General features: G+C 39.3%; 1 protein-coding gene across 2 annotated transcripts in view; it reads left to right on the forward strand.

The window, feature by feature from the left end:
- Positions 1 to 312: 312 nt before the first annotated feature.
- Positions 313 to 27,681, forward strand: part of ARFGEF2 (ADP ribosylation factor guanine nucleotide exchange factor 2) — a 39,576-nt gene continuing 12,207 nt past the window's right edge. The window contains exons 1-26 of one of the 2 annotated variants that reach the window (XM_056355161.1): positions 314 to 607; positions 8,101 to 8,131; positions 8,937 to 9,060; positions 9,786 to 9,932; positions 10,785 to 10,964; positions 11,392 to 11,611; positions 12,284 to 12,355; positions 12,673 to 12,821; positions 13,248 to 13,378; positions 13,918 to 14,152; positions 14,414 to 14,513; positions 14,739 to 14,878; positions 15,976 to 16,084; positions 16,585 to 16,786; positions 17,544 to 17,655; positions 18,246 to 18,451; positions 19,383 to 19,467; positions 19,556 to 19,727; positions 20,904 to 21,055; positions 21,232 to 21,360; positions 21,733 to 21,891; positions 23,069 to 23,216; positions 24,144 to 24,243; positions 25,588 to 25,628; positions 25,715 to 25,884; positions 27,366 to 27,517. In XM_056355161.1, the coding sequence (XP_056211136.1) occupies positions 469 to 607; positions 8,101 to 8,131; positions 8,937 to 9,060; positions 9,786 to 9,932; positions 10,785 to 10,964; positions 11,392 to 11,611; positions 12,284 to 12,355; positions 12,673 to 12,821; positions 13,248 to 13,378; positions 13,918 to 14,152; positions 14,414 to 14,513; positions 14,739 to 14,878; positions 15,976 to 16,084; positions 16,585 to 16,786; positions 17,544 to 17,655; positions 18,246 to 18,451; positions 19,383 to 19,467; positions 19,556 to 19,727; positions 20,904 to 21,055; positions 21,232 to 21,360; positions 21,733 to 21,891; positions 23,069 to 23,216; positions 24,144 to 24,243; positions 25,588 to 25,628; positions 25,715 to 25,884; positions 27,366 to 27,517 (3,605 nt within the window). In that variant the 5' untranslated portion in view covers positions 314 to 468. Of the gene's footprint in view, positions 608 to 8,100; positions 8,132 to 8,936; positions 9,061 to 9,785; positions 9,933 to 10,784; positions 10,965 to 11,391; positions 11,612 to 12,283; positions 12,356 to 12,672; positions 12,822 to 13,247; positions 13,379 to 13,917; positions 14,153 to 14,413; positions 14,514 to 14,738; positions 14,879 to 15,975; positions 16,085 to 16,584; positions 16,787 to 17,543; positions 17,656 to 18,245; positions 18,452 to 19,382; positions 19,468 to 19,555; positions 19,728 to 20,903; positions 21,056 to 21,231; positions 21,361 to 21,732; positions 21,892 to 23,068; positions 23,217 to 24,143; positions 24,244 to 25,587; positions 25,629 to 25,714; positions 25,885 to 27,365; positions 27,518 to 27,681 lie in introns of both variants that reach the window. The other variant, XM_056355162.1, reaches the window with a different exon arrangement.

Below are 27,681 nucleotides of genomic sequence, written 5' to 3' on the forward strand. Positions count from 1 at the left end.
GAAATAGGTCGGGATTTGTCCCCAGAAAGCGTAGGGACAAGACAAGGGGCCAACGTTTCTGGAGAGCCCGTGCGGGGCCCGAGGCGGCCGTGCGGGCGCCCCGGTGCCGGGGGAGGCCGGTGCCGCAGGGCCGTGACCCGCTCGGAAGCTGGCCAGAGGGCCGAAGCTGCGGCGGGCGGCGTTCATTTCGTTTGATGTTATTTAGTTACGGGCGGCAGCGACCGGCCGCCCCCGCCCCGCCGCCCGTCACTCCCGGCTCGGCGAGGGGTCGGAGGTCATCGCGGGGAGGCGGGGTGGCAGCCCTGGTCACGTGACGGTGCCAATATGGCGGCGCCGTGGCGGTGGCGCGGTGGCGGCCGCTGAGGGAGGCGCGTCTCTTCCGGACGATGGGGCCGCGGCGCGGCCGCAGGCTCTGAGCGCCGGCCCCGGCCGCCCCCCATTGCTGCCCCGCGGCGGGGCTGCCCCGCCATGCAGCCCCCGGCCCGCGAGCAGGACGCCCGCACCAAGAGTATGTTTGTGTCGCGGGCGCTGGAGAAGATCCTGGCGGAGAAGGAGGCGAAGCGGCCCCCGCACGGGCAGCTGCGGAGAGCCTGCCAGGTGGCGCTGGGTGAGTCCGCCCCGCACGGCACGGCCCGGCCCGCGGGGCGCCCCCGCCTGCGCCGGGCTGCGAGCCGAGAGCCCTCCCGGCCTGGCGGGTCGGCGGGGTGTGTGTGTGTGTGTGTGTCACCCCCGGGAGGGGCCCTCCGTCGCGTCTGGGCCCCGCGGGGTGCGGGGGGTCCCGCGTCCCCGGCTGCGAGCTTGCGGGCAGGGCCCCGGCTGAGCTCGGGACCAGGTGGGGCAGTTCTCGCTGTGATACCAGATGTGCAAACAAGGGGAAAAAACCTAGCTCTCTGTCTTGCAAAGTTCTGGTCTCGACGTGAAACAAAAGGATATGGGCTTATCACTGTAGAACGAATTTTGAAAAGATTAATTATAAACTTTTAAACGAGGAAACGGGCTGTTTAAGGCCCTTGACTTATGGAGTCTCAAATCTTCCAGGGCTGGTAATCTTCTGACATCTTATCTCCAACTCATGGTTGGACTGGTTAAAAGCTGTTAGCAGCGTAGCCGAATGCAATGTCTGTGGTATCTTGCAGAACTGAAAATACTTTTTGTGAAGTTGGTGGGCTAGTCCTGAAATCTCCTGCAAGTACAAAATGATGATACTGATCTCAGTGTTAAAGTTCTGAAAACATATGGTATGTCATGAAGAAGGAAAAAATAAGCCAGGTAAAGTAGCGTAGGGCTTGCAGTTGGAGTTCTCTATGGCCTTTCTTAATGTGCAAAAGTGACATGTCTCTTACAGTTTTGGTTGCTTTTACACCAATATTTTTTCCTTTAGTTTGGGAATGTTTACTGTATCCAAACCAGAAGAGTATGCAAAGAAACTGAGCAGATGCAGGTCCTGTCCAATGCACTGTGAATGTGGGCTTGAAAAATAGCTGTCATTTTTATCTTCCTTCCCACAATCCTTACCTTGAAGAAACTTGTAGGAACTAATTGTACTGATAGTATATCCAGAGGACGGTAACCAGATAGAAGGGTATTTTTTTATTACTTAAAGTTGACATTGTGAGCAGTAGTGTAACACGTGTGCCCCAGTAATTAGAGACTACTTTTTTCCTACTTACTTCCTCTTCCTGGTTTCTTCCCCAACTCCCCCAGTGTGCACCCAAACCACTTACAGGACTGGGAACCTGCTTTGCTGTTATGTAAATACATTTAGAGGTTGAGAAAGGGACCTTTCTTGAAGTATTTCTAGTGACGATCTTTGTTTGCTAACACATCAAAGACGATGATTTTGGAAGAGTGGTATTGTGCAAGAGCCATCTATTAGCATTTACATATTGGATTATTACTATTCGATATCTGCATATTTTAAGGTACAGTACATTTGAAGGTAGTTAATGCTTGTGGTGATGGACATGGGGGTTTTTTTGCTAATCTTGCTTGGAAAAAAGTCCCTTCTGCTTTTCTGGATTAAGCAGGGGTCAGCATGAATAGATAACCTGTTGCCCAACTCTCCTGCCCTAGGAGGGCCTCGATTACTGTACTAAAGGATCTCTGTTATATTTGGTGAATGTTCTTGCATAATTTTAAGTTGCCAACACGAATGTGGTTTCTTTTATTTACATTGGGGTTCCCCCCCCGACCTTTTCCCGTTTAGATTAAGCACTTGTTTTTACTCAAATTAAAAAAAATCAGTTTTATTTGCTTATACTTTATGTTAACTCTTAACATGGGAAGAACGTTACTTACAGTCTGAGGAATTAAGGGCAAACTTCGTGATCTACACAAACTGTTAAGTTTCAGTGTTTCAAAAAATAATAAAGTCCAGTCACCTCTGAGTAAAATTAATTCCATCTGAGAGAAATGTAAAGTTAATTTTGTGAAACTGGTAATTGTGCCAGCTGTTATAGTCTTTTTTTCTTTTTTTTTCCTCCATGTCATACTTCAAATAATTCCTTTCGACCTCTTACTAAATTCCATTTATTCTGCTGCCTTATTTGTACAATAGCCTTTTTAATGGAGCCTTGAGGTACTGGAACATTTATAAACCAGTTGACACAGACATGGGTCATGTGTAAATGATAGCTGCTTTTAGTACTAGGGAAGTCTATTGTACCTCATCGTTTCTAGAGGAATTGGTGTATTCTACAACTACCTAATATAAATTAACCTGCAACTATTTCTGCAGTTTCTGCTGTAGTGTTTCTGTTAATTACGTATGCTTTAAATTTTTTGTTTGGTAAGACAGAGGGATATATTTAAACTGTTCCTACCTTTTTTTTCTCCTCTTCCTTTCCCAGTAATATACCTTTATCTGTACTAATACTATGCAGTTTTGGACTGCAAAGGAGCTTCATGACTTTGTAGAAGCAAGAAGTAGCATAGTCTCACATAGGATGTAAATGGAAACGTGGAAGTAAAGGATCAAAACCGGTTCACGGTGGTTTTTTGGTTGTGTGTTGGTTGGGTTTTTTTTTCCTCTGTCCACTCCCTCCTTTGAAATAGAAAGTCTTAATGTTGAGTAAGCAGAGTTTGAATAGATTCCTTCATACAATCTCTTGCTTCATCAGTAGGTGTAACGGTTGTATCCTGTACTCTTAGTGCCAGTAAGCCCCAGGAGAGACTGGGAGAAATGGAAGTTTTTAAACAGAGAAGCTGTTCTGCTCTGCTTTAGAAAACTGTGTTTTTAAGAAAACTTGTTTTCAACAGACAGCTAGCGTACTGTATAAAAATAGTTGCTTAATAAGCATTTACATGGAGCTCTAGGTACACACGGTTCTTAGTAAATCTACTGAAATAATCTGTATACTGAGAAATTTGCAGTGGAACACAGACAGTATCTATCTCAGCAGTTTACATTGGTCTAATGCTAATTGTGTGCCTGGGTGTCTCGCATAAACTATTACTCTTGCCCTATTAGGACTGTTTTTAATGACATATTGTGCAGCTGACCTGGTTATGTGACCTTATTTGATTGCCTGAGCACCTCCACATACATATTCTTAAGCTTTGTAAACACCAGAATTAATTTAGTTAGCTTGGTAACGAGTTTAAAAAAGCAATCTCTTAAACCATGCCTTCACTTAGGAGTCTAGTTGTGTGTTGAAGAAGTCTCTGGGTATAACTGGCAGATATCTAAAATAAGTTTGTGTTTCTTAGTTCAGTAGCCTCTTGGTTAGCATGTTTTGCGAACGCTGGGGCAAAGAGGAGATAAGTCTTGCTTCGTTGTGGCAGCATTTTCAAAAGGATTCCCTAAAGATCGATAGAATCAATAAATGCAGGGTGTTAGGTTTTTTTTTTTAATTTAAGTTTAAGGCAGCCTGGAGTTAGGCAATGCAGTGGAGTTTACTGGGTTGGGGGGAGGGAAGCTTTTGCTGCTGCTCTGTGTGTTTGGATTGGCACTGCTGTCTGGTGTTCTGACAAGCTATGGGAAGACATTGCTGGTGTCCTTGTGCTAACACAAGCTATGCCATTTCATGCACAAGAGCTAGCTCATTTCCGCTGAGACAAACCTGACTGTATCTTAACGCAGGATGGCATCTAATTGCAGGCAGGCAATTATTTCCTCCATTTTAATATATAGTTTTCAATACAAACAAACTTAAACCATCTATCTACTATAGGAAAGGTAGTTACTCTCAGCCTGAGTGCCATCCTGCTTTTATTATGGCCAGAAGCTCTGGAAGAAATTGCTGCGAGGCCTTGCTTGTTATTCCAGTTCTGTTGCTGGGTAGAAATGCTGAAAGACTTGTGATGAGTGGGCAGCTCACATAGTGCCCGTAGTGGAAGATGTTTCTGACTGAAGTAGATGTGATGTATGCAGAACGTTCTGGCCTTGAAAGTAACAGGTAGCTCTAGTACCAAAAGCACCAAGCAAGGGGTCAGCGCTGTGCTGACCAGACACTGACCAAAATTCAGACTGTGTTCTGTAGCTGTGGAAGGGAATTGAGCTGTGCCCCTTAATCCTATGACTGGAAGAGGACAGTGGCAGTAGGTTTCTGGATGTGCCTGGTCAGGGCTTGGCAAGCTGTTCATGGCAGCAGTCTTCAATTAGGCAACAATTTCTGTTTCACTTGCTTTTGGTGGTCAGACCACCAAATGAGTGCTTCAAATGTGGAGATTTCCAAACTCTTTTGATGCAATCAGTGGCAGAGGCATGCCTGTAACTTGCTTTTGTCCTTTCATTTATTCTCTTCTGCCAGCATTATCTATTAAAATATGGTTATGGTGCATATGTTTTTATATGGCTTTAGAAAGAGCCTTTATACAACAAAATTGCGGGGAGCTTGGTCAGGTCTTCGTTAGCTTTTTTTTTAAAATATATGGAGTGTTTCTGAGAGTGAAATTGTTGTTGCTTTAATATGGGATGCTATTCTTGCATATTTTTCCAATGCAAGATCTAATATAACTATCAGTAAAGATGGGCAAGATCATATCTCCTTAAGGCTAAGTATTTGTGAAGTTTCAATTCAAAGATTGTTTTGCTATGCTGCTTTGCTAAAAAACTGTATGGGGGAAAGTGATCTCTTTGAAAGAAAGAGAAATTATTTCAGTAGGATCTAGAGATCTGGAAAATAATAGCATTACTTGGTTACATCCTAAATGTGAAAGTGAGCACTTCTGTAGCTAAGAATAATGTATCCTAACAAGGAAACCTTTTTTTCTTGTATGGTATTAAATTTTACAAAATAACCTTCTTATTTTCTTGGGTGGACTCATTGCTATAATATTCCTGTTGTAGCTTTGAAAATTTTTAACAAGGGATTTTTAAGTGAGGAATTTTTATTTTGGACCTACTCCCCTCAATGGACCCCCCAACAAGCCCTCGCTATCCACCTCCCACAAAACAGTATGACAAAATGAAGATGGTGCATATGACCTTCAGCTTTCCTTCTGCTGGCAGCTGGGTGCAGTGGGAAGAAGGATGCCAAAATTGAACTGGATGAACTGAGACAAGTTTTGAGTAATAGGCTGGCCAGACTAACAGACACGAAGTGGGCTTCATTTTTTTTCAGCTCAAATATCACAGAAGTTAGACTTGTTTGCAACTACTGAAATGGCAGCTGCTGAGGAGGAGTGGGAAGTGAGTAAGTGTGCAAACAAGAAAGCCCCTAAAGAAAACTTATATTCACTGAGCTAGTTATATCAAATACGGATTTTTTTTTTCTGTATCTCTGATGATACTCACTTTATTGGTCTGCTTTCCTGATATTGGTAGCTTTCTATTTCATGTGCTGTAGAAATACCTTGAGTATTCAAAAGGTGTCTAGTCTGACTTGACCGAAACATTATCAAATTAAGGAAGCCTATTATTTCCAAACTAGACAAATTATAATTCTTAGTGCAAGAGGGACTACTTGGCTGACTTGGGCAGTCTTTCTGCTTTGTAAAAATACCCTTAGTTCAGAGAGCGAGTTTTTGAAATTGGTATTAAAAAAAAAAACAACAAACACAACACAAAACAAACAACAACAACCTGTAAACCTTAGTTCTACAGAGTGTCTTGAAATAAAGCATTAACTGTGTGACAGAGATTCTGGCTATAACTAAAATATGCTTTTCACTGCCAAGACCTGGAGGCAGGACTAAGCGTTCTGGACATGTAAAGCTACCCAGAAAACTCTGTGTTGTAAGCAGCCAGGTCTTGTCGGTGACAGGAAGGCACTGCTGTAATAATAAGACAGATCTAAATGGGGACACAATAAATTGCTGGGTCTCTTAACATATGTTGTTCTCAGTAGCTATGTGGATCTTAATGTGGTATCAAAGATGGGAAAATAAAATCAAGAGGACCGAATTGAAACTTTGCTGAATTGAACTCCTGACTGGCCGTCTTGTTGATAAACCAACTGGATACTGGAGTGAAGAAAACTGCTGCAAGAAGTGGTGCAGTGTGAGGAGTTACATTGTCTGTTTGGCATGGAGAACCTTGGTTATTTCTTATCAACAGTCTCCATTCTGTTGACTCTCCTTACCAGTTGAAGCGTGAAGTATTAGGGGATGATGCTGCTGGATTTGCAGTATCGCAGAGCTGTGAAGTTACTTCTAATTCTGAAATCCCAGCACAGGGGCTATGCGGTTGGCTTGGCTCATTGCCTTGTTCAGTACTGGTAAGAGAAAATCACATCTCCCTGAAAACTACTGGACGTGCTTGTTTGCTTGATGGACTTGATCAGGAAATGGTGGGCTACTAAACAGAGCTATGATGCGCTGCGGGCCTGTGACTCTTCAATTTTTCTGTTGTCTATTTTGTTGACTATAGAGTGGATAATGTTACTTCAGTTCTTGTTGCATCATTTGTTGCTAATGAATGTCAAGACTGAGTTTCATTAATGAGAGAATATGGCAGATAGAATAGCAAGTGCCAGTCCTGGATATAGCTTGTCACCCGTAGCATGTAGTCACACAGGTTTCCTCTGCATTTTGCTTCTATTTTCTCTATAAAATAGGGGTGGTGGTGCTACAAAATAGGCATACTCTGCAAGGATTAATTCTTGTGACATTGACTGAGCAGTAGGACTGTGCAAAAACCTGAAATACGTAGATGTTGCAGTCCTTGTTGGTTAGTGTGTTTTGTGTATTGATGCTTCTGAGACAGAAGAAATTGAGGTTTGCGGACAGCACTGAAATCTGAACTGTGAACACCTAATCCTAAGCAATGATGCCTCCCACAGTTGTGGGGATAGTGTTGAATGAGTGATCCATTTCTGATAACTCTGCAATTAAACAAGTTCTGTAAGCATGATAATTTGCAGGCACATGATATAGGGTGGCATGGACAGGATTTCACATGGTGTTACAAATGATTATAGCTGTGCAGCCTTACTGTGTGTGCTGGTTTTGCTATTTTTTTGTTAAGTTTTCACAGTATGCACCTATGCTGTGTCCGCTACAGTGCAGTTCCAGTCTGTATTGTGTGTCATGGTGATAGAGTAGAAATCCTCAACAAGCCGTACTAGGATCTTTGGGATTTATGCTCTGTGCAAGAGAAATGAGGAAGAAACTTTTTTTTCCCTGTATTTAGAGAGCTTTTCATAAAATTAAAAGCGTAATTAAAAAAAAAAGAAAAAGAAAACCTGCTGGCAAAATAATAGCTTGCATTTCAGAATTCTTATCTCTTGGAGTTGTTTGTTCAGCTGATGTCATACTGTGAGGCTTAAGAAAAGCAGGCTAACTAGCACTGTAGTTAACAGGAAGGTCAGATCCATTGAACTAATGGTATATGCGGTGACTTAAAGACTTCTGCAGACCTGAGCTCTCTATCATGTAAACTTAATCTTGAATAAAAATTGCATACATACCTGTGTTCCTTAAAGGTATTTTTGGTAAGAATGCTTGGAAAAATTAGCTTTTTATGTAAAAATTGAGAGATAGTGTAACTGTCTATGATCTCTGAAGCTGAAGACTTTACAGGAAAGAAATAGCAAGTACTGAAGTGTAAGACTTTTGGTTTGAAACAGCTTTGCTTTATCACATTTTCCTTATTTGTGTTATTGATAATGATGACTTACATTGGGTGTTAAATTCTTTAATTTTTTTTTTTTCTTCCAGATGAAATAAAAACTGAGCTGGAAAGGCAAAGGTAAATTAGTAATTGCTGCAAACCATGCATGAAAACAGCAAATGGAATCACTTGACAGTGGAAATTAAGAGTGTATATACATTATGGCAATGAGTTTGTGAATACAAAATTACACTTTTCTGCCAAAAACATATGGTCTGTATGTTCCAGTTACATAATGTTTGTGGCTGTGGGTACTCAAGCCATAACTGCCTCTGAATTTCACTATGAAAAAATTGCAAAACTTCTGAAAGGTGCTAAAAGTTTTTCACTTCCTTTTACTGGGCTTAATATAGCCTGATGGGAAATCATAAAGACCAGTGAGTATCTTCTGTTTGATAGTATACAGCCTTAACTGCCCAGATGAAGAATACCAATTTAAATAGTACTTAAATCAAAATTTTAAAACACTTTTCCAGCACTGTGCTATGATTTAAAATGAGCCCCCAAATATATTTCTGTTCGCTTAGTATCCCTCATATGGGCCCTGTTTAATTCAGGGTAACTTTGATAGCTTTATCATTTAAGTTGTGTCAGAGTTTCCCAGTATTTCAGGTAGTGGGACAGTGTTGGAATATAGAGAGGGAAGAGTTAAGTTGAAGATTATATTGCATCTGATCTCGTTCATATAAATAAATGTAAAGTGGTTTTTGTGTGATTTTTTTTCAAAAAAATTAAACTCCTTTAAGAATGTATGTGTGAGAAACTTCCATGACATTTGTATGCTGCTAAGTACCATTCAGCTTTAAATTTAAAAAAGGAGGAAATGTAGTTTGCTGTGATATACGTGTTGAGAAAAATTAATAACTCTTCTTATCTGACCTAGAGAAGGCACTGCTGCTCCACCAAAAGCAAATTTCATTGAAGCAGATAAATATTTCCTTCCATTTGAACTGGCCTGCCAGTCAAAGTCTCCACGCATTGTTAGTACTTCACTGGATTGTTTACAGGTAAGCGTTCAGTTTAAACTTGGACAGAGTGAAATGGAGAAACATGCTGTTACAAAAATCTTGTGTGCTCTTGGTATTCTTACAGTGAAGAAGTAATGATGTGCTGGGTATGTAGAGCTGTGGAGATACCCTCTATGGCTACCTAGATGCAAAAACCATGCAAAATGGGTTATCATCAGACTTGGCTGAAAGTGCAAGTCAGAAACATGTGTGTGTTGTTTTATAGTGAAGCAAGCCTTTATTGAAGCTCATGAATGCTTATGTTATTCAGTAAAGGTGTTTCATCTGTGGAGTTCTAAAAGGAATATTTATTATGTTGTTTCCTGTAGTGCTGATGTGATGGGAGGTCAGACTCTGGAACGTTTCTATCTTGTTCCTATTTAGATTCTTGCAGAAAAAACAAATATAACTTAAACTCAGCTAACTACTTGGGCAGAACCTTTCTGTTGTGAATAGATAAGAGATTGATGTTAAATCTTACCTGGTTATGGTAGGAAGAAAGGGTTGGGGTGGAAAAAGCTTGTGTGTCACTTCCTAATTCTATTTTGTCTAGATGTGTGAACAGTCAAAGTATTTGGTAGCTTTTTTGGTTTAATTTGGTGTTAACCAGTTTTAACACAAAGATTTAAGTGAAGTATGCTGTCTAAACCCCCCTTTCTATGCAGTGCCTAACTGTATTTTACTTAAGAGTATGTGGCTGTCTAACCTGCGCTCTTTCTACCTAGAAACTCATTGCATATGGACATATCACTGGCAATGCACCAGACAGTGGAGCACCTGGAAAAAGACTGATTGACCGAATAGTTGAAACCATTTGCAATTGCTTTCAGGGTCCTCAAACTGATGAAGGAGTACAACTGCAGATAATTAAGGTATTTTATTTGGTTCATTTTGGCATAACTTTAATTTTTTTTCAGTTACAAAATCAAAGACAGAGAAAGCAAATTAATGTGAAGCGCTGCTTGGGGCCTAGTTTGTCCATTTCTTCGACTGTTACATGTGTCGTTGAATTCAGAGAGGCTGTTACCAGGTCAGAACTGGTATATGAAATGATTCCTCTTGGTGAAGCGGCACGTACAATGTTTGTCTTTCTTTCCGGGATGAGCCACGGCCTGGATACTTTATCTTTCAGACAGCTTGATGTTCATCTTCTAGGCTAGTAATGCCCACGTTCATTAGGCTGATGAATTGCTGTCCGCCTTCAGCTGAAGGCACTGTAACTGTGATGCAGTAACATGGACTGCTGCTCTAGCCTGTCTGCTCTCGTCCCAGAGGTCTGCAGTGTGTGTTCTCAACAAGGCACAGTAGTACCAGTGGTGTGTGTTCTGGTTCAGAAATCTACTTAGGCTAATGCAGCTCAGGTTAGAAGTTGGTGAACCTTCTAGTAATTAGTTTGATGCTAGTGTAGACCAATTGGCCCTTTCACAGAAATGAAGGTATAGAATGTAATACTGTTTCATTTGGAGGTGGAATATCTCCCTTAGTGGAAAACTAGTGGTGATAAAACACTGTACCAGGTCAGGAGAGAGCAGAGATAGGTGGAAGTTCTGTTAAACTTCCTTTGACTTGGAAACATCATTTCAGAGAGCTAGAACATTCTATAAAGAAGTCTTATAAACAGATACATGTTTCGTAACAAACCCACTGATTATTATGGAAGATCTGCATGAAGTGTATTGTTGCCTGCTTGCTTAGATCTCATTTTTACTGTTATGGATTTTCAGGCTCTCCTCACTGCAGTAACATCTCCGTATATAGAAATTCATGAAGGAACAATTCTTCAGACTGTTAGAACCTGCTACAACATCTATCTGGCCAGTAAAAATCTTATTAATCAGACAACTGCCAAAGCTACCCTTACACAGATGTTAAATGTCATTTTTACACGGATGGAAAATCAAGCTGTATGTAACTATTACTTTTGCTCATCTCAAATGTTTAGGTTTGACAAATGAACAGAACACTTTTTTATTATTATTTGTAATGGGTCTGTCATAGTTGGGTATCTATTGATTTATAATTTAAAAAGAAATCCTGTCAATCCTGTAGTGAAGCATGCTGACTGATTAAAAATAAAATATGAAGCTCATTGCTGATAACAAGGTTTCACGCTGTGGTTTCTATCAAATGGCTTCATATAAACAAATGACCGGTGCTTTTAAAATAGACTTGAAACACATCTTTTTAATTTAATTGGCCAAGTGATCATATTTTCATTGTTTCCCTCTGTTAACACAAGAATTCATAAAGGAACATCAGTCATCTTAGACATCTGGTTTCCCTTGTCATGTTTTATGCCTTAGATTAACTTTTTCATATTGGTTTTTCAAGATACAAGAATCCAGAGACGCAGAAAAAACGAATCAGCAAAAATCCCAGTCTCCTGCAATTCAAGGGATGTCCAAGTCTCCGAAGACTGGTCAGTTAAAGCACAGCTATCAGGAGGGCAAACCCACTGTTCCTCCAAGCGTGGAATTAACCAACGGTGAGCCTGAGAGAACAGAAAATGGAGATGTGAAGTTGGAGCAGGATCTGACTCTTCCAGCATCAGGTGAACAGGATTAGGTTGTGTTGATTGCTTTCAGTTACAATGTTTCTGTTGGAAAATGCTCTTTTTAGGCTATTTTGGGGAGGAGTTGACTGGCATTACTAGCTCAAATTATGCTTGGCTTTTCTCACTTGTAGTATACAGGCCATCCTCTGCTCATGTCTACAACATGAAAACTATGACAAAGGCTCATGTTTTCTCTAGAATTCTACTAAAACTATATATGGTTTATCTATATGGAATTATACTGGAATTTGACTTGATTAGGTTGATAAAAGGTGAAGGAAAGGAAGAGAATAATTATGGTATATGGGAAGTGATAGAATAACTTTGAGGTAATTGAAGTCCTGTGGTAAAAATAATATGTATTGTGAAGACCTTATCATAAGCACATACTGTATCCAAATTAGGAATGTAGGATATTCCAAAACTAAGTTTTTAACAGTTGATAAATAGAAACAACAAACTCACTGCATTAAAAATAGCAGTGTTTTGATTTTAAACAACAGGAATTGCATCAATGAGTATTTTTGTGTGGCTTCTTGGATATGGCTTTAGAGGAGAACTACAAAAGAAAGTCTATAATTTTTAACCCTTCTACCTCTGTCACGCTTCTCCTTTTAATCCTCTTCCTAAATGAAAGTACTAAATTCAAAATTACCTGTGTTTCATTAGAGGAAACAACTGATGGAGGAAAGGAAGTGGTTAAAGGAATCTTGGAAGATGTGGTCAAGTCAGCTGTGAAAGGTAGCAAAATCTTCTAAAGTAAAATAGTTGCATATGTATTGCCAAACTTTTATTCCTGCGATTATAAAAGCATGGAAGTTTGGGGGTTGGGTGGCTTTTTTCTGTTTGTTTGTTATTGAGTATCTTGTTAAGAACACCTACTAAGGCAGTAAGGCCAGGTTTTTGTTGTCTCGTAGTATTCTTTTGCTGGTAACTGAGAAACCTTCTAGTTTACCAGTGCTGCTTCTGTCCCACTTGGTTGTAGAGCTTCGTGAAGTCATGGGATAAAAAAAGCTCAGTGGGTGATTTTAATAATTTTTCCTCTTTTTCCCCTTTAGTGGCTGAAGAAAAGCAGGTAACAGAAACAGTTACGGCTCTACCTGCATTAGAGACTGCAGATACTGTTCTCTCTGGCTCTAGCAGTGAAAATGTACAAACAAACGGGATTCCAGATGATGGGCAATCTGTTTCCTCCACTGATAATCTGGTAAATAACTTCACTGGATGCTAATATGTAGTTAGGAAAGGAGAAGTGGTTTTATTATGCCAACTAATAGAGTGGAATTTTGGGAAGGGAAAAGGGACAGAAGCTTTAATGTATGTGACCTGTTCAGCTTTGAAAAGGAAGCACCAACTGCAATTTAAGTAGGTATTGAAAACAGCTGTTCTAAAATTTAGTTGTATGTTAATACAGGGTGGGGGCATATGGGAAGAGTTGATCAACATGTGTGGAAAAAAATCCAGATCACTTGTAGTCCTGTTTAGGCTTAGTTTAAAATTTGCCATATGTACCTTTTCTTTTTTTTTTTTTTTTTAAATCTGTAGCTAATTCTCAGAGGAGCTGTGGAATCTTTCTAATTGCTCTGTTCCTTTGTCTCACTGAAGATGTCATGTTGTGTTTCTTGCTCTCAAGGAAACAGATCTATCTGGACATCCAGCTGCTGCCAGATTTTCCCATGTTCTACAAAAGGATGCCTTCCTTGTCTTCAGGTCATTGTGCAAGCTCTCCATGAAACCACTTGGTGATGGGCCACCAGATCCCAAGTAATGAGACTATTTATTACACTGTTCTCTTCAGGTAGCTTTCAGGGACAGTTAAATAGCTGCTGTATAGTAAAACAGGTATCAAAATTCACCTGTCAGGCCCTTTTTTTTTAGTTACCTTGATGAATCTAGTATTGAAACTTGCTTCAAATAATAAAAAAAAAAACAATACTTGAGGCGTTTTTTTGTGTAATGGGCTTGTTAATCTATCAGTTGAAGTGGCCTTGACTAGGCCACATAGTATTTGTGAAGGTTTTGGTGGAGGAGTAGGGGAATGCTTCCTAGGATAATAGGTGCAACAGTGCTGTTAGTCTTCAGATGTTAATACTGCTGGAAAATCTCCAAATTTAGATGGTAGATGTTGTCCAATATCACTTGCAGGCTGACTTCCACTCCTCCTGCCCCTCCACATTTAAATGAATTAAAATAGCAGTCATTTCTATTTGACATGGAAGAAATGCTCTAGTACTCATGTTGAATACAAGTATGTATTCAGAAAGACAATAAAAATATATTTCATGTTGATTTTTTTTTTCTAGATCCCATGAATTGCGTTCTAAGATAGTGTCTCTTCAGCTTCTTCTCTCGGTACTGCAGAATGCTGGTCCAGTTTTCAGGACACACGAGATGTTCATCAATGCAATCAAGCAATATCTTTGTGTAGCATTATCTAAAAATGGAGTCTCTTCTGTTCCTGATGTATTTGAGCTCTCTCTTGCCATCTTTCTCACACTGCTTTCGAATTTTAAGACCCATTTAAAAATGCAGATTGAGGTGAGATATATTTTTGTCTGACTTGTATGATGTTCTGCTTCCCAAGTAAAAATACTGCAATGATAAAAAGACAGCTGGAACTTAGAGGTTAATGTCTTGGTTTTGTTTGCTTACTAAAATAGTATATTACTAATGCATTCAAATTCTAATGTGCAGGAGATGATACTTCTCAAGAGAAATTACCGAGTATAAATTAATTTGTACATTTGACATGGTTCTAATAAGTTTCAGATCAAGTCCTTTGTTTCATTTATTTTGCAGGTGTTCTTCAAAGAGATCTTCTTGAATATTCTAGAGACTTCTTCAAGCTCCTTTGAACACAAATGGATGGTGATTCAGACTTTAACTAGAATTTGTGCAGGTATTTTGATTGTTATGAAAAGCAGTCACTTCCTCTGGCAACAGATGAAAATCATTTTGAAGATAAATGCCATTTACAATTTTTAAGTGAGAAAAATTTAATTTGACCCTGTAGTCCTTAGGTTAAATGTCTGGATTCATCCCCCCGCCTGCTCTAGCTGGCTGATTCCTTCTTAAAATGCTATTACACTGAATCCTAATACTTGTGCTTTCTTTTATTTTCAAGATGCCCAGTGTGTAGTGGATATTTATGTTAACTATGACTGTGATTTAAATGCTGCTAATATCTTTGAACGCCTTGTAAATGATTTGTCAAAAATCGCACAGGGACGAAGTGGGCATGAGTTGGGAATGACGCCTTTACAGGTAAGAAATAAAGCTTTCAAGTTAAGGGGAACAATCTATTTTTTTCATAGATGGTGCTGTGTCTGCATTGTTATTAATACTTCCAGTGGTTTGTGTTTTCTGTAACCCACTGATGTTACTTTGTATTAGTTAGGTAATCTGCAATCGGATGCTGAGGCAGTATGATTAATTTACATGGTGATTTTGCTGCATATTTGCATTGTGAGACTAGGCTTGTCCTGGGCACTTTGGTTGGGCTGCAATGGGAGAGAGAATCGATGAGCCTTCCGCTGCCTTATTGAAATGACTTTCCTTCTGGGGCTTATGAACCAGCAGTACCTTTATTATGTTTGCTTTGCACAAACTTTTTGTGCAGCATCTCCACCACAAGTATTTTATTTTTAAAATTATGTTTTCCCATTCCCAGTCCTTAGAGGGAGGGTGGAGTATAGAGTGCTTTTCAGCAAGAACAGATATGTCTGGTGTTGCCTTGTCCTACAGCACCGTTTTTCTAGCCCAGCCTAATGACTTTCAGCGCTGAAGTGAACTTGGTGCCAGTGTTGGTCTCAGAACTGAGTGCACCTCACGCCTCTGGTTAGCATTGTATCAATGCTTGCTTGACATCCACCCCACCTCCCATGGTCATTTGATCAGAAAATGGAAGTAAAACCCATGACACTTTTGTTGTAGACGTTGAATAGAACTGTTTACTGTACAGCTAAGGTAGTGGAGATGTTTGTCTTGCTTGGGGAAAGATCTGACACTGCAGAGACCCTAGTGGATGGTTGTAATCATTCACACAACAAAGGGGCTGTGTTTTGGATTTGATGTATATTGCCCCTTGGTTGTACTTATCTGTTGTTGAGAGAACATCTGTTTAAAGCAGCTGGAAGGTGTTCTCATGTCAGTCTGGTTATGGTTGCTCTTGGCCCGGATGTATCCAACCTAAGTAGTCAAGGGGCAGGAACTTTATATAACCATTAATTTCCCCCAACTGACAAACTCTCTAAGATTTGAATGGTGTGATGTAATGCTTTCTAAACACTTGTGGATAGACATGTATTGGTTTGGGGATTTTTTTATTATGGTGATTTTATTGTTTGGTTTTTGTGTTTTAGGAACTAAGCCTGAGGAAAAAAGGACTTGAATGTTTGGTTTCTATTTTAAAATGTATGGTAGAATGGAGCAAAGACCTTTATGTGAACCCCAATCATCAGGCTAGCTTGGGTAAGATTGTTTACCTATGGAGAGACTAATTTGTTTGTCTTTGTGTGTATTCAGTGTTTAGAAAGGTATTCAGAGGTGTAGATGCTAGGTTTTTACATATAGATTTGTTTATGCAAATGAAGTATTTTATGAACAATTGTTAATGCTGTTACATTAACTTACTTTCCAAGTGTCTGGTTCAAATAACCCGGTTCTGTTGCAGAGCTTTAGCCAGGCCATTGTCTACACTATAAGAACTGGCTTATGTAAGACCAGACATATGACAAATCTTGGAGTTATTAAGCTGAAGTACAAGAATTTCTCTTAGCTGCTGCTGCTCTTCTACAATAATCCAACAAAAGGCAGAACTGCATCAGAATAGCATCTTCATGTAGTGTAGACTGCCAGAAAATATACGTGGTAAAATATGTGTATTGACTCATAAGTTTCTACTAAAAAGTTCTATAGTTAAAACCTTTTGACAGAGCAGGATAATTAAGTCTCACCATGTTCATAAATAGGTTCATATAAACCATCTGAACAGGAAGTGGCTGAAGGTAAATGCCTTGAGAGTGGAGGGAGACGGAGTAGTGTGAGTTCGTTGGACTCCACTGTTTCATCAGGAGTTGGAAGTGTTGGTACACAGACCACTGTTCCAGATGATCCTGAGCAATTTGAAGTCATCAAGCAACAAAAGGAAATAATTGAACATGGGATAGAACTGTAAGTCCAGTATGACAGGAAAAAAGAAGCTCACTACTAAAAAGCTATGTGTACACCCATGTTGTTGCTTATGGTCTTACACAGTCAAATCTGTAGGGACACTTACAAATTGATCTTAATGCTGAAGACTCTTGCCTGCTGTTGTCAAAAGCTAATGCTGGAGGCTACTGTAGTTAAAAGGAATTCAGTGAAATCTTGGGTAGAGTTGGAGGGTGGTTTCACAGCTTTCCTTTGTGCTGGTTCAGCCACACAAGGGAGGAAAGTGTGGGTGTACCTAGAGGGAAATTGATTTGAGCAGGCGGGCTTAATATTCTCTTACAGCTTTTACACCATTTGTTATCTTATTGAAATAGCTTGGAGAACTAAATCGTTGTCCAGTTGTGCTTTACTACTTCTTCATTAATTTGAAGATCTTTATGTCTGTAAATGCTGTAAAAAGGTCTTGAACAGCAACATTTTTAACATTTCATGGAAAGTCTCTAATTTTCAGTATTTCAAAAGGGTCAGTGTTTGTATGACTTTTCCAGCAATAACTTTTAAGCTTATCAGCAAATGATACCTTATGAGATATAGCCTGTGGTGTGCTATAGTCAATAATTTGTTGCACATTTTTTTACTTTCTTCTAAGTAGAAAAAAAGACGTAGAGCTATAGCACAGAATCTTCTGGTTTATAAGGGCTCTGCAAAACTAAAATTTTGTAGGCTGTGATATTTTTCAATTGTATGTCTCGCTTTCCCCATGTTTTTATCTGAACAGGTTTAATAAAAAACCAAAGAGAGGAATACAGTATCTACAGGAGCAGGGAATGCTTGGCACTACAGCAGAGGACATTGCACAGTTCTTGCACCAAGAAGAACGCCTTTGTTCTGTAAGGCTACATGCAACATAAGATAATTAATACTTTTGCTTCATCATCTTCTCCACTGTCTTCTGGTGTCTGTATGCACTCTCTCTTTAGTTCATATTTCATAGATAGATAACTGAAAGTGTAAGGGTTCTAATGAAAGTACTTAATACCAATGCTACTTTCTATTTACTTGCTGTCCCAGGCTTTTTAGCAAAGTAGCTGTGTTTACTATAAAGTGATGAAGGGATTCTCTGTAAGTGGGAACATGCATTTTTATCTAGTTCTGCATTAGCTGGTGTTTTGCCAGCAAAGGAATAGCATGTGCTGCAGTGGCAAATCATTCTCTACTGCATGTGAAACTGGGCACCGTTCAGATTTCCTTGGCTCTACAGTAGTGCAGATCTTGCTTTGGGAAGTGAGAAAAGCAAGACTATGCAGTCTAAAGTCATTTCTAATGACCCTGGTTTCTTATCCCTCTAACGGTTGCTCTGCCTGCTCAGTGAAGTGCATCAGTCTTACAAAACTGAGAGCTGTGCAATTCTCTTACTATAAACTTTCTTGCAAAGCTGGCAGTTGAATTACACAGTAATAACTGTCTTTTGTGTTTTTAGACTCAAGTAGGGGAATTTCTTGGGGAAAGCAACAAGTTTAACAAGGAAGTGATGTATGCCTATGTAGACCAGCTTGATTTCTGTGGAAAAGACTTTGTCTCCGCTCTGCGTATATTTCTGGAAGGTTTTCGCCTACCAGGTGAAGCCCAGAAGATTGATAGATTAATGGAGAAGTTTGCTGCTAGATATATTGAATGCAACCAACGGTAATTCAAAACCTTTGTATGGGATATGTGCCTGAAGAGCGGCTGTATTGTTTGTGGCCCTGAGGGGCAGGGTGCAACTCGGGCTCATACCAGGTCAGGAACTTCTACAGGCTTGTGTGAGGAGCAGATCATGTTGGTAATATTGGTGCTGAACCTCTTCAGCAGCTAGGCAAAATGGAAACTTTGGGTAGAAAGTATTGATGCTGGCATTCATGAAATCCCAAATGCTTGCTAGAAGGGATTATGAGTAGAGGGAAGCCCTGAGTATATTAAATTGTTCGTGTAATTAGCTGTTTTGTTCCTCAATGTAGATCAGTCAAGTGTAAACAACAGTAGTAAGCATTAGCAATTGTTAAATTTAAAAATACATGGCAGAATGGCTAATATGTTGTTACATGTGTTTCTGCTTTCCCATTAGATGTTGAACAAACATAGGTATGTTAGTTGACATGAAGTAGGCAGTGTTACTATTGTTTCTAATGCAATAAACCAGCATTGAAGTTTAGCTATGTGTTCAGGCTTAATTGGTTCCTGTGCCTTAGTCCAGCTGGTGCATCACTGGGGTTGGTTTTGTATAATTGTTTATGAAACCGTGGGAGTGAAAAGTAAGCTGGTGTTTAGCTTTTGTAGGATTACCCAAAGGAGGATATTGTATAATCTCTTTGGAATGGACTTGAAAATTTCAGTCATCTCTAGTTTTCAACATTGTGAAGAAGATTCTTTTATTCCCCCTCTCCCCCTCTCCCCCTCCCCTTTATTTGCTTTTTAAAACATTTGGGGCTTCATACGTTTCTAAAGACTAATTTTAGGCACTGCTAGCTCTTTGGTTGAATACATAGCACTTCTGGGTGTTTTTCTTGCATGCAGACATAGAGCTAATGGATTGAGGAATTTGGGCTCTAAAAACTTGTTTTGTGGTTTTCTCCCTTAGGCAAACACTATTTGCTAGCGCTGACACTGCCTATGTTTTGGCATACTCTATTATAATGTTGACTACAGACTTGCACAGTCCGCAGGTAAAAATTTAAGAAATGAACTTGTAGAGCTTCAAATTTCACTGGATGGAACTTGCATTCAAAATCTGAACTTCCATTCTTTTTGCAGGTTAAAAATAAAATGACAAAGGAGCAATACATTAAAATGAATCGAGGAATCAATGATAGTAAAGACCTGCCAGTAGAGTATTTATCCACAATCTATGAAGAAATAGAAGGAAAGAAAATTGCAATGAAAGAGACAAAAGAATACGCAATTACAACGAAGTGTAGTAAACCAAGTAAGAAGGAACTAGAAACTGGAAAGACCACAGTGCTCTTGAACTATTGCAGTAACTTTCAGGATGGCATAGTGGAGTTCAGATCCCTTTTTGAAAACATCACTGTGCAATTCATAAATTACATTTATAATGGCTAATATAGATATTTGGAATGAAACTGGCTCAGTTATTACTTAATACTGCTCCTTCTGTGATGGAAACATAGCTGTGTAAGTGCATCTGGCACCATTGCAGAGAGGCACTAGAAACTAAATTTGGGGTTGATTTTTTTTTTTCTTTTTTTTAATTATTTAAAAAAAAAAACAGAAGTGTGAGGGCAGGAAATGGTAGAATAACTGAAGGTGACATTTACTTTGAGTTAACTTCCTGTCTTTGTGTGCTAGACAACAGGTGGGTTTTTGTTTTGGGTGGGGTTTTTTTGTCTCCCTGTCAGTAGCATGTCATAGTTCATATGCTGGCAAGTGGCACAGTCCTTGTGATAATCTTTGAAAAAAACAGAGATCAGAGAGTTTGTAATTTTCTGTAGTCACCTGTCCTCATCTAGACCAAATGAGGAGTCCTGTGTGTAGTGTATACTAGAAACCAGTATCGCCAGCTGTACTCTGCTTTTACTCAGAATAGCAGGTATTAATTTAGTACAAATTAGTTAATTCTGAATCTTCAGCCCAGTGGTTTTTTTCAGTGTTTTCAGTGCTGTTTGCAGGTTTCCTGGATGAAAATAAGAACAAAGTTAGGTTGCTTGAAAACTGAAGTTGCAACTTTAACTTAATGTTTCTTTATCCTTATACTTACTATTTATAAAGTTGGTGAGGGCTAGTTTTGTTTTGAGGCTGTCAGCCTAAGATGAAGGATTTGCCATCCATTTTCATAGGCAGAGTGACTTAGAGTATGCCTCACTGAGTTCTAATGATTATGTCATAACGTGTGGTGTATAATAAAGGGCTAAATTTGTTACTTTGTATAGAATAAAGCTTGAAGTTGGGGTGTGGGATTTAGTGCTGGAGTTCCTTGCTTGCAGCCTAAGACTGTCTCCTGAATTCTAACATTCTGGAAGATTTTTATCTTTAATTTCTTTTTCAATATCTTTTATTTAACTTTTTGTGATGCTCAGCATGAAGACATGGAATATGCTTCTATGAAAAAGAAACCAATGCAACTGTGCGGTGTTCTCCTTAGGTGTAGCTAATGAGAAGCAGCGAAGGTTGTTGTACAACTTGGAGATGGAACAGATGGCTAAAACAGCTAAAGCCCTCATGGAGGCAGTAAGCCACGCAAAGGCTCCTTTTACAAGTGCCACTCATCTGGATCACGTCAGACCCATGTTCAAAGTGAGTGTGAAGTTCTCCTTTTATCTTCAGTGTTATGATTTTTAAGCATGTAAAAAGAAAATTACTCTGAAGCGTTAAGTAATGCAGGTGGATTCTTGAGATATATTTGGTTGCAGTTACCTGGTGTTCTGGGCTAGAACTGTTAATAGGCTTCTGAACTTAATTTCTTTCTTTAGCTTGTATGGACTCCATTGCTGGCAGCTTACAGTGTTGGCTTGCAGAACTGCGATGACACCGAAGTTGCATCCCTTTGTTTGGAGGGAATACGCTGTGCAATTAGAATAGCCTGTATCTTCGGAATGCAGGTTTGTATAAGACTTAGTATGGGGCTTGCTAAGGGCGGTGTAGGCTCTGGGAGGCAGAGGAAGAATTATGAACACGTCATACATAGAAAATGAAGCATCTTAGCTGCTTTTTTGAAATGGCAAAGTAAAATATTACCATCTTGTTTTAGTTCAAGATCTTGATACCAAGCTTTTATTCAACTCTGCTTTCCTTTTGTTGCTGAGTCCTCTATTAAGAGTGTTTGCTAACTGTCATCCTACTCTCCTTCAGCTGGAAAGTACTCCAATAGTGCCAACTATACATAGAAAGAAAATAGCGTAGGCATGCGGGACAAGTAGCTTTCTCTAGCTCTTCAGGGACTTGATGACGATGCTTGTTTCTCTGTTTTGTAGCTTGAACGAGATGCTTATGTACAAGCCCTTGCTCGGTTTTCCTTGTTGACGGCCAGTTCCAGTATTACAGAAATGAAACAGAAGAACATAGATACCATCAAGACACTTATTACAGTTGCTCACACAGATGGCAATTATCTTGGGAATTCTTGGCATGAGGTAAACCTTGATTATTTTAAATAGCATAACTGTGTTGTCCTTTGAAAACTTGCAGGATTTTTTTTTTCTTCTACTACTTTCAGTCTTCGGTTACTGCATTTAGCTCCCAGCATGTGTCAGAACCCTCTTTAAAATGTGGGTCAAGTGCATTATTTTGTTAGTGGGGGTTTTATATGTGTATATATGTGTGTATGTGTATATACATAATAATGCACTGCATTTTTTTTGCCAGACCCTATAGATATCATGTGACTGATTGTAATTTTTGCGGTACTTTTGATATGGAAATAAAACCATACTAAAAGTCTCATTTGACTTCAGGGAGTTCTACGCAGAAACTATTGTATTCTTGTTCACATAAAAATATTCAAACTCACAGGTTCAGACTTGTCTATGCAGTGTTTGGCAACACTCCATGACCACGTGAAAAACTAGGGCTGAAGTAACTTGGTGGCAGATAGGTAAGGTTAGGCTATCGGGATCATAGGTATTTTCTAAAAGCTATTTTTCAGGAGCTCTTTAATCACATCTATAACTGTGTTGCTGCTAAAAGGGTTGTTCCTGCTGTGTTATGTTCTCTGGCACTAGTCTTTGGCTACATGATGAGCCAAATGCTACTCTAGCTGACTGATTACTTGGGCCTGGCCTATACCATACCCTCACAAATGCTTGTGCTAGTCCAAGGGATGTTGCAGTGGGGGAGTAAGAAGGAAGGAGGAGTCCATTCTGTGCTGATGGCATGGCACAATTTTAGCATTTTCACTGTCTTGTGTTGGAACATCATTACTCAAAGTGGTAGCTGCAATAACCCTGTCTTTTCATTGCTCTGGGACAATGAACTCTATCAGATTAACTCCAAGTTGTTTATAATTTTGAAGTTGATGCTGTAAGAAGTAATAAAAAGGTTTCCTCTAATAGTTTCAGCTCCAAACTAGATTTTTGTGTACTGTTTATTTTTTCTCATATTGGAATGGTTTGTGGCAGCTGGTGGTATATGAATCACTCTGCTTTATTTCTAGTTACATTAGTAATAATTGAGCTACATCAAAATGTTACCATTGTCAAAGTTGTTTTAAAGGTTAGAGAACCTGGAAAGGTTTATAAATATTAAATGTATGTTAGGAATAAAAATATGATGGTGTCCAGGAACACAATGTTTAAATATTTTTGGTTTTAGATCTTGAAATGTATTAGCCAGCTGGAACTAGCACAACTTATAGGAACTGGAGTGAAAACTCGGTATTTGTCTGGCTCTGGGCGTGAAAGGGAAGGAACCATTAAAGGCTATGCATCTGGAGGGGAAGAGTTTATGGGCCTGGGATTAGGTAAGATTAATAATCTTGGACTTCACAAAGACATGCATATAAATGAAGTATGATGGCTAAGAAAGCTCAATGCTGTAAGATACTAAAATATATTTACTTGCTTCCATGGGAAGCTGTATTGAATTAATGAAACTTTAAAAAATGGAACCATATATTTCAAAAGTATTTGTAATTACCAAATATATTCTAACTTTGTAATTGGGTTAAGCTATTTAACAAAACTCCTCCAGATTTATTTGTTGGAATATGTTCTCGTCAAAACTTTTACCATCCTTATGAAGGCATTGTTTTGTTACCAGTGTAACCGGTTCATTCTTTTTGTGCTCTGTTTTAGTAGCAAAAATGTAAACCATTTATCTTTAGGAATTAATAGATGTTTCAATTACCTATAACTGGTTTTCCACAGGAATTTCTTACCTCTGCATGTTGGGCTTGCTGTTCCAGTTCCTATTGTTCCTGCAGTATGTGAAAGAAACAGACCTTAGATTTTAAGTTGTAAATTAGAGGGACGAGGCAAGTTGCCTTAATCTTTGGAAGACCATCAGGGAAACATTTTAATTTGAAAATACTCTGGAGTTGATGCTTTACATCATGATGATGCTGAATATAGCAGAACTGTGCCCAGCATTAACCACTTGTATCTGACTTAGAGTTCATATTTTAAAATAGTATTTTATCATTTCCAAGCTTAATAGCATTAGACAATCTTAATAAATGTGCTGGTCAAAACACAATGCCCTAAGGGGAAAAAAACCCATACCTCTTACTGGATGTTTAATTTTGTATAAGTTGGTACAGATCTGGCAAAGGTACCATCTGCTCCATGTAAATTATAAGCTAATTGGAAGTAGTCACTCTTTGTCTGCTTGTTTAAAGTTGGGGTTAATATATAGCATCATGAAATCATGACTTTATACTGGTTTTCAGGTAACCTCGTTGGAAGTGGAGCTGATAAACGGCATATGGCGAGCATTCAAGAGTCTGTGGGAGAGACCAGTTCACAGAGTGTAGTGGTAGCAGTAGACAGGTACTGAGAATATAATATCTTTCTGGGGAAAAATGTGGCTTGAAGTTACTGACCATCCTCACTTGGTTTGCAGACTCTGACAGGGGATTTTGTTCTTAAAGCATATTTCTCTTGTGAGCAGGATGCTGATGCTTGAATGCAGCTGCTTTCTCTGGACCCAATAAGTATGTGTCTTTAGGCAAGTAATAGTCACAAAAGAAAGACTGGCAATACAGCTAATGTAGTGTATTGTGAGAAGGGGCACTGTGTGTATGCATATGTCCTTACGCCTTTTCTTTGAATAAGGCAATGAAGACCAGAATTAGGTTGGTATTACAGTATTTAGCTAGTCTTGCTTTACAGATCTGTCTGATAATTGTCAGTGACTTACACGTATGTGTATTTGGGTGGGTTTTCTTGGTTCTGTTTATTTGGGGTCTGTTTTGTTGGGTGTTTTTTTTTTTAGCCTGAACAGGACAGGTATCTGCAGCTAATAAATGCCCTTATCCTATTACATCATGCAGTTTTCTTTGATCTCGTGAACTTCAGCGTTTCAGCATTTCTTTACTTGCTGTTCTTCAGCTCATTATTCATTAGTCACTGCATTCTTGTCTAAATTGTTGTCTTTCTCATCTGGCCTTCTAAAATGTTGTCTAAAGAGATGCTTCTATCATAAACCTTCATAGGAAGGGGACTTTTTTATATTTATTGAAACTGTTGGGCAAGTCTGTAGAATCACATGCTCAGACTTGTAGTATTTATTGTAACATAAATGTATCTGTTACCGTATCAAAGTCTAAAAGATTTGGGAATGTTGGCCACTTGTCAGTGTTCAGTATGAACCACTATCAGTGGTCTGAACTCCTCTCAAGGCTCTGGAGAGCTGAAGGGGAAGAAGGGACAATGGTGCATCCATAATATTTCTGCTATTTTGACAGCCACAACTTCCAGTATTCTTGAACCATGTACAGATCAAGCAGGTGGCTGGCATCCAGGAAGGTCTTGCAGCAAAGTTTGGGTTGTTTTAATGTCTCTTTATTCTCCCTGTGAAATTTAACATACTCTCACCCAAGTTAGTGTTCCAGCACTACTTGCCCTGGATAAAACTGTGAGCCTGTGCCTGTTTCCTGCAGTGGGGCAACAGCATAGTAGACTGTGACTCTCTGCAGGGAAGAGAATGCTTAAACTAGGAGAAGGGCATGAACTGCTGCCAAGGAGTAAGAATAAAACAGTTGCAGAGCTCGTGGCATGGAGGATTTGTAAAGTACCTCCAGGAGCTGTGCTGACACTTGCCTACAGCACTAAGATGTGTTTGACTCTTATGCATGTGCAGCTAAAACTGCAACTCATTTATTTGTTCCATAGGATATTTACAGGATCAACTAGGCTGGATGGAAATGCAATAGGTATGTATGCTGACCATTTGGTGGGTTACAGAAACTCTTGCAATGTAACATCCTGAAGTTAACAGTAGCATGTTTTTAACGTTCAGTTGACTTTGTCCGGTGGCTGTGTGCTGTTTCCATGGATGAGCTGGCTTCCCCGCACCATCCGCGCATGTTCAGCCTGCAGAAGATAGTGGAGATATCGTATTACAACATGAATCGTATTAGGCTGCAGTGGTCAAGGATTTGGCATGTGATTGGAGATCACTTCAATAAGGTATATTTTAAAATCAAGTTACAGAACATACATGAATGGCATGACTTCTTTAATGAACTTTTTCCTTTTATGTTCTTAGTACAGGTTGTGACTTCAAAAAAAAAAAGCATTGAAAGCTGCAAGCGGTGGGGAATAACATGCAGCAGACTCAGTATGAGTGATAAAGCATGATTGCCTTCATTAGCACGAATCGCTCTTATTTATACAGTGTATCTAATTATGCATACTCAGCAGTCTATGGTTGGCTAGAATCACTACCTAGTCATTTACGTGGTCCTCCTACTTGCGGTTAGCTAGCTTACATAACTTCTTTATCATTACTGCACATACCTCCTCAGAATTGTTTGTGAAGCCTGTTAAGGCCACGGTGTCCCTGCAACTCCGCAGCCATCAGCACAGCTGGCAACCTCAGCTGAGGCCTAGTCTTGATAGCACACCAGTTAGATTTGGCTTTGCTCGTACAAATGCTCTAATGATCTGTGACCCTTCTCATCCAGCCATTCTCCAACAATTCCCCCTTCTTCCTTTTGTACAAGCAGGGCCTGATTCACAACACGATCTAAGCTTTTACGCATACATGACAATAAGCAAGAAAATAATAATAATACTACTATGATTACAATCATGATAAGCATAGTGCTTTGCAAAAGGCTCTTTATCCATCCTGACAAACCAAACCAATTTGTAAAACCTTCAAGACCAAAGAATTCCTTGTCTTGCTGGATTTTATCAGCATGGTTGATTAATTCTTTAAATAAGAAACAATCCGGTTGGCGGTTTCCTTGGGAAGGTGGTAGCAGGTGTTAGACCCTGATAGGTTTGTGTCCCTTTCCTTGCTTGCTATTTGCTGTTGCTGTAGGTGCCCGTATGCTGCGGTTCTAAGTTCCGATTCTTCACATCCTGTTTACATACCTGACAATTTGTAGCCATCTTAAAGGTACACGGCTAAGTCTTTGAAGTCAACTAACTTATCTGCAGACTTGCTGCAGATCCCAACAAAAAGCACCTATTTAAAAATCTAAAGTGTATAAAAAGAAATGGAAATGTTTATGGGAATGATCTTTAATCACTTTGTTACAATTTTGTATTTGTAACTTTTCTTTGTCATTGTTTTACCCTTCTGATCAAATGCTAAGTGAGTTTTCCTCTAAAATATGTATGGATGATCCTGGAACAACACTTATTTTCCGTAGGAAACTGAACCTTGTTTGGGTGGGTTTTTTTAACTTGATTTGTTTTTTAGTGTCTAGCTGGCTATAATAGTTCTGCGCTTTTGGCATACAAAATCCATGGGTCTGTTTAGTTGGATCAAATGACAGTGAAAGCCCTCTCTGAAAGTAACCCCCGATTTTCTAAATATCTGAAAACTAGAATGTGCTAGTAATTTTTAGTGGGCTGACGTGAAACTTGAGTGATAAATTTATTACTCTTATAAGTAATATATTAGCTGGAAAGTGTTTGAAAATATGATCTTCTTCTAGGTTGGATGTAACCCTAATGAAGATGTTGCCATCTTTGCAGTAGACTCATTAAGGCAGCTGTCAATGAAATTTCTTGAGAAGGGAGAATTAGCCAACTTCCGCTTCCAGAAGGACTTCCTAAGGCCTTTTGAGCATATTATGAAGAAAAACAGGTGTGATGCACTGCAATTTCTGTGTTAGCTTGCTTGAGTCCTATTTAAAAAGGTGTTACTTGATGTGGGTTAGATGGTCATGTACACCGAAGTGGCATGATTACTTTGTGCCAGCATGAAATTGTGCCACTAGTGAATGTTTTACTTTCCTTTTTATTTTTTTA

This window comes from Falco biarmicus, chromosome 10 (assembly GCF_023638135.1).
Source record: "Falco biarmicus isolate bFalBia1 chromosome 10, bFalBia1.pri, whole genome shotgun sequence".
In the NCBI taxonomy this organism is placed as follows: domain Eukaryota; kingdom Metazoa; phylum Chordata; class Aves; order Falconiformes; family Falconidae; genus Falco; species Falco biarmicus.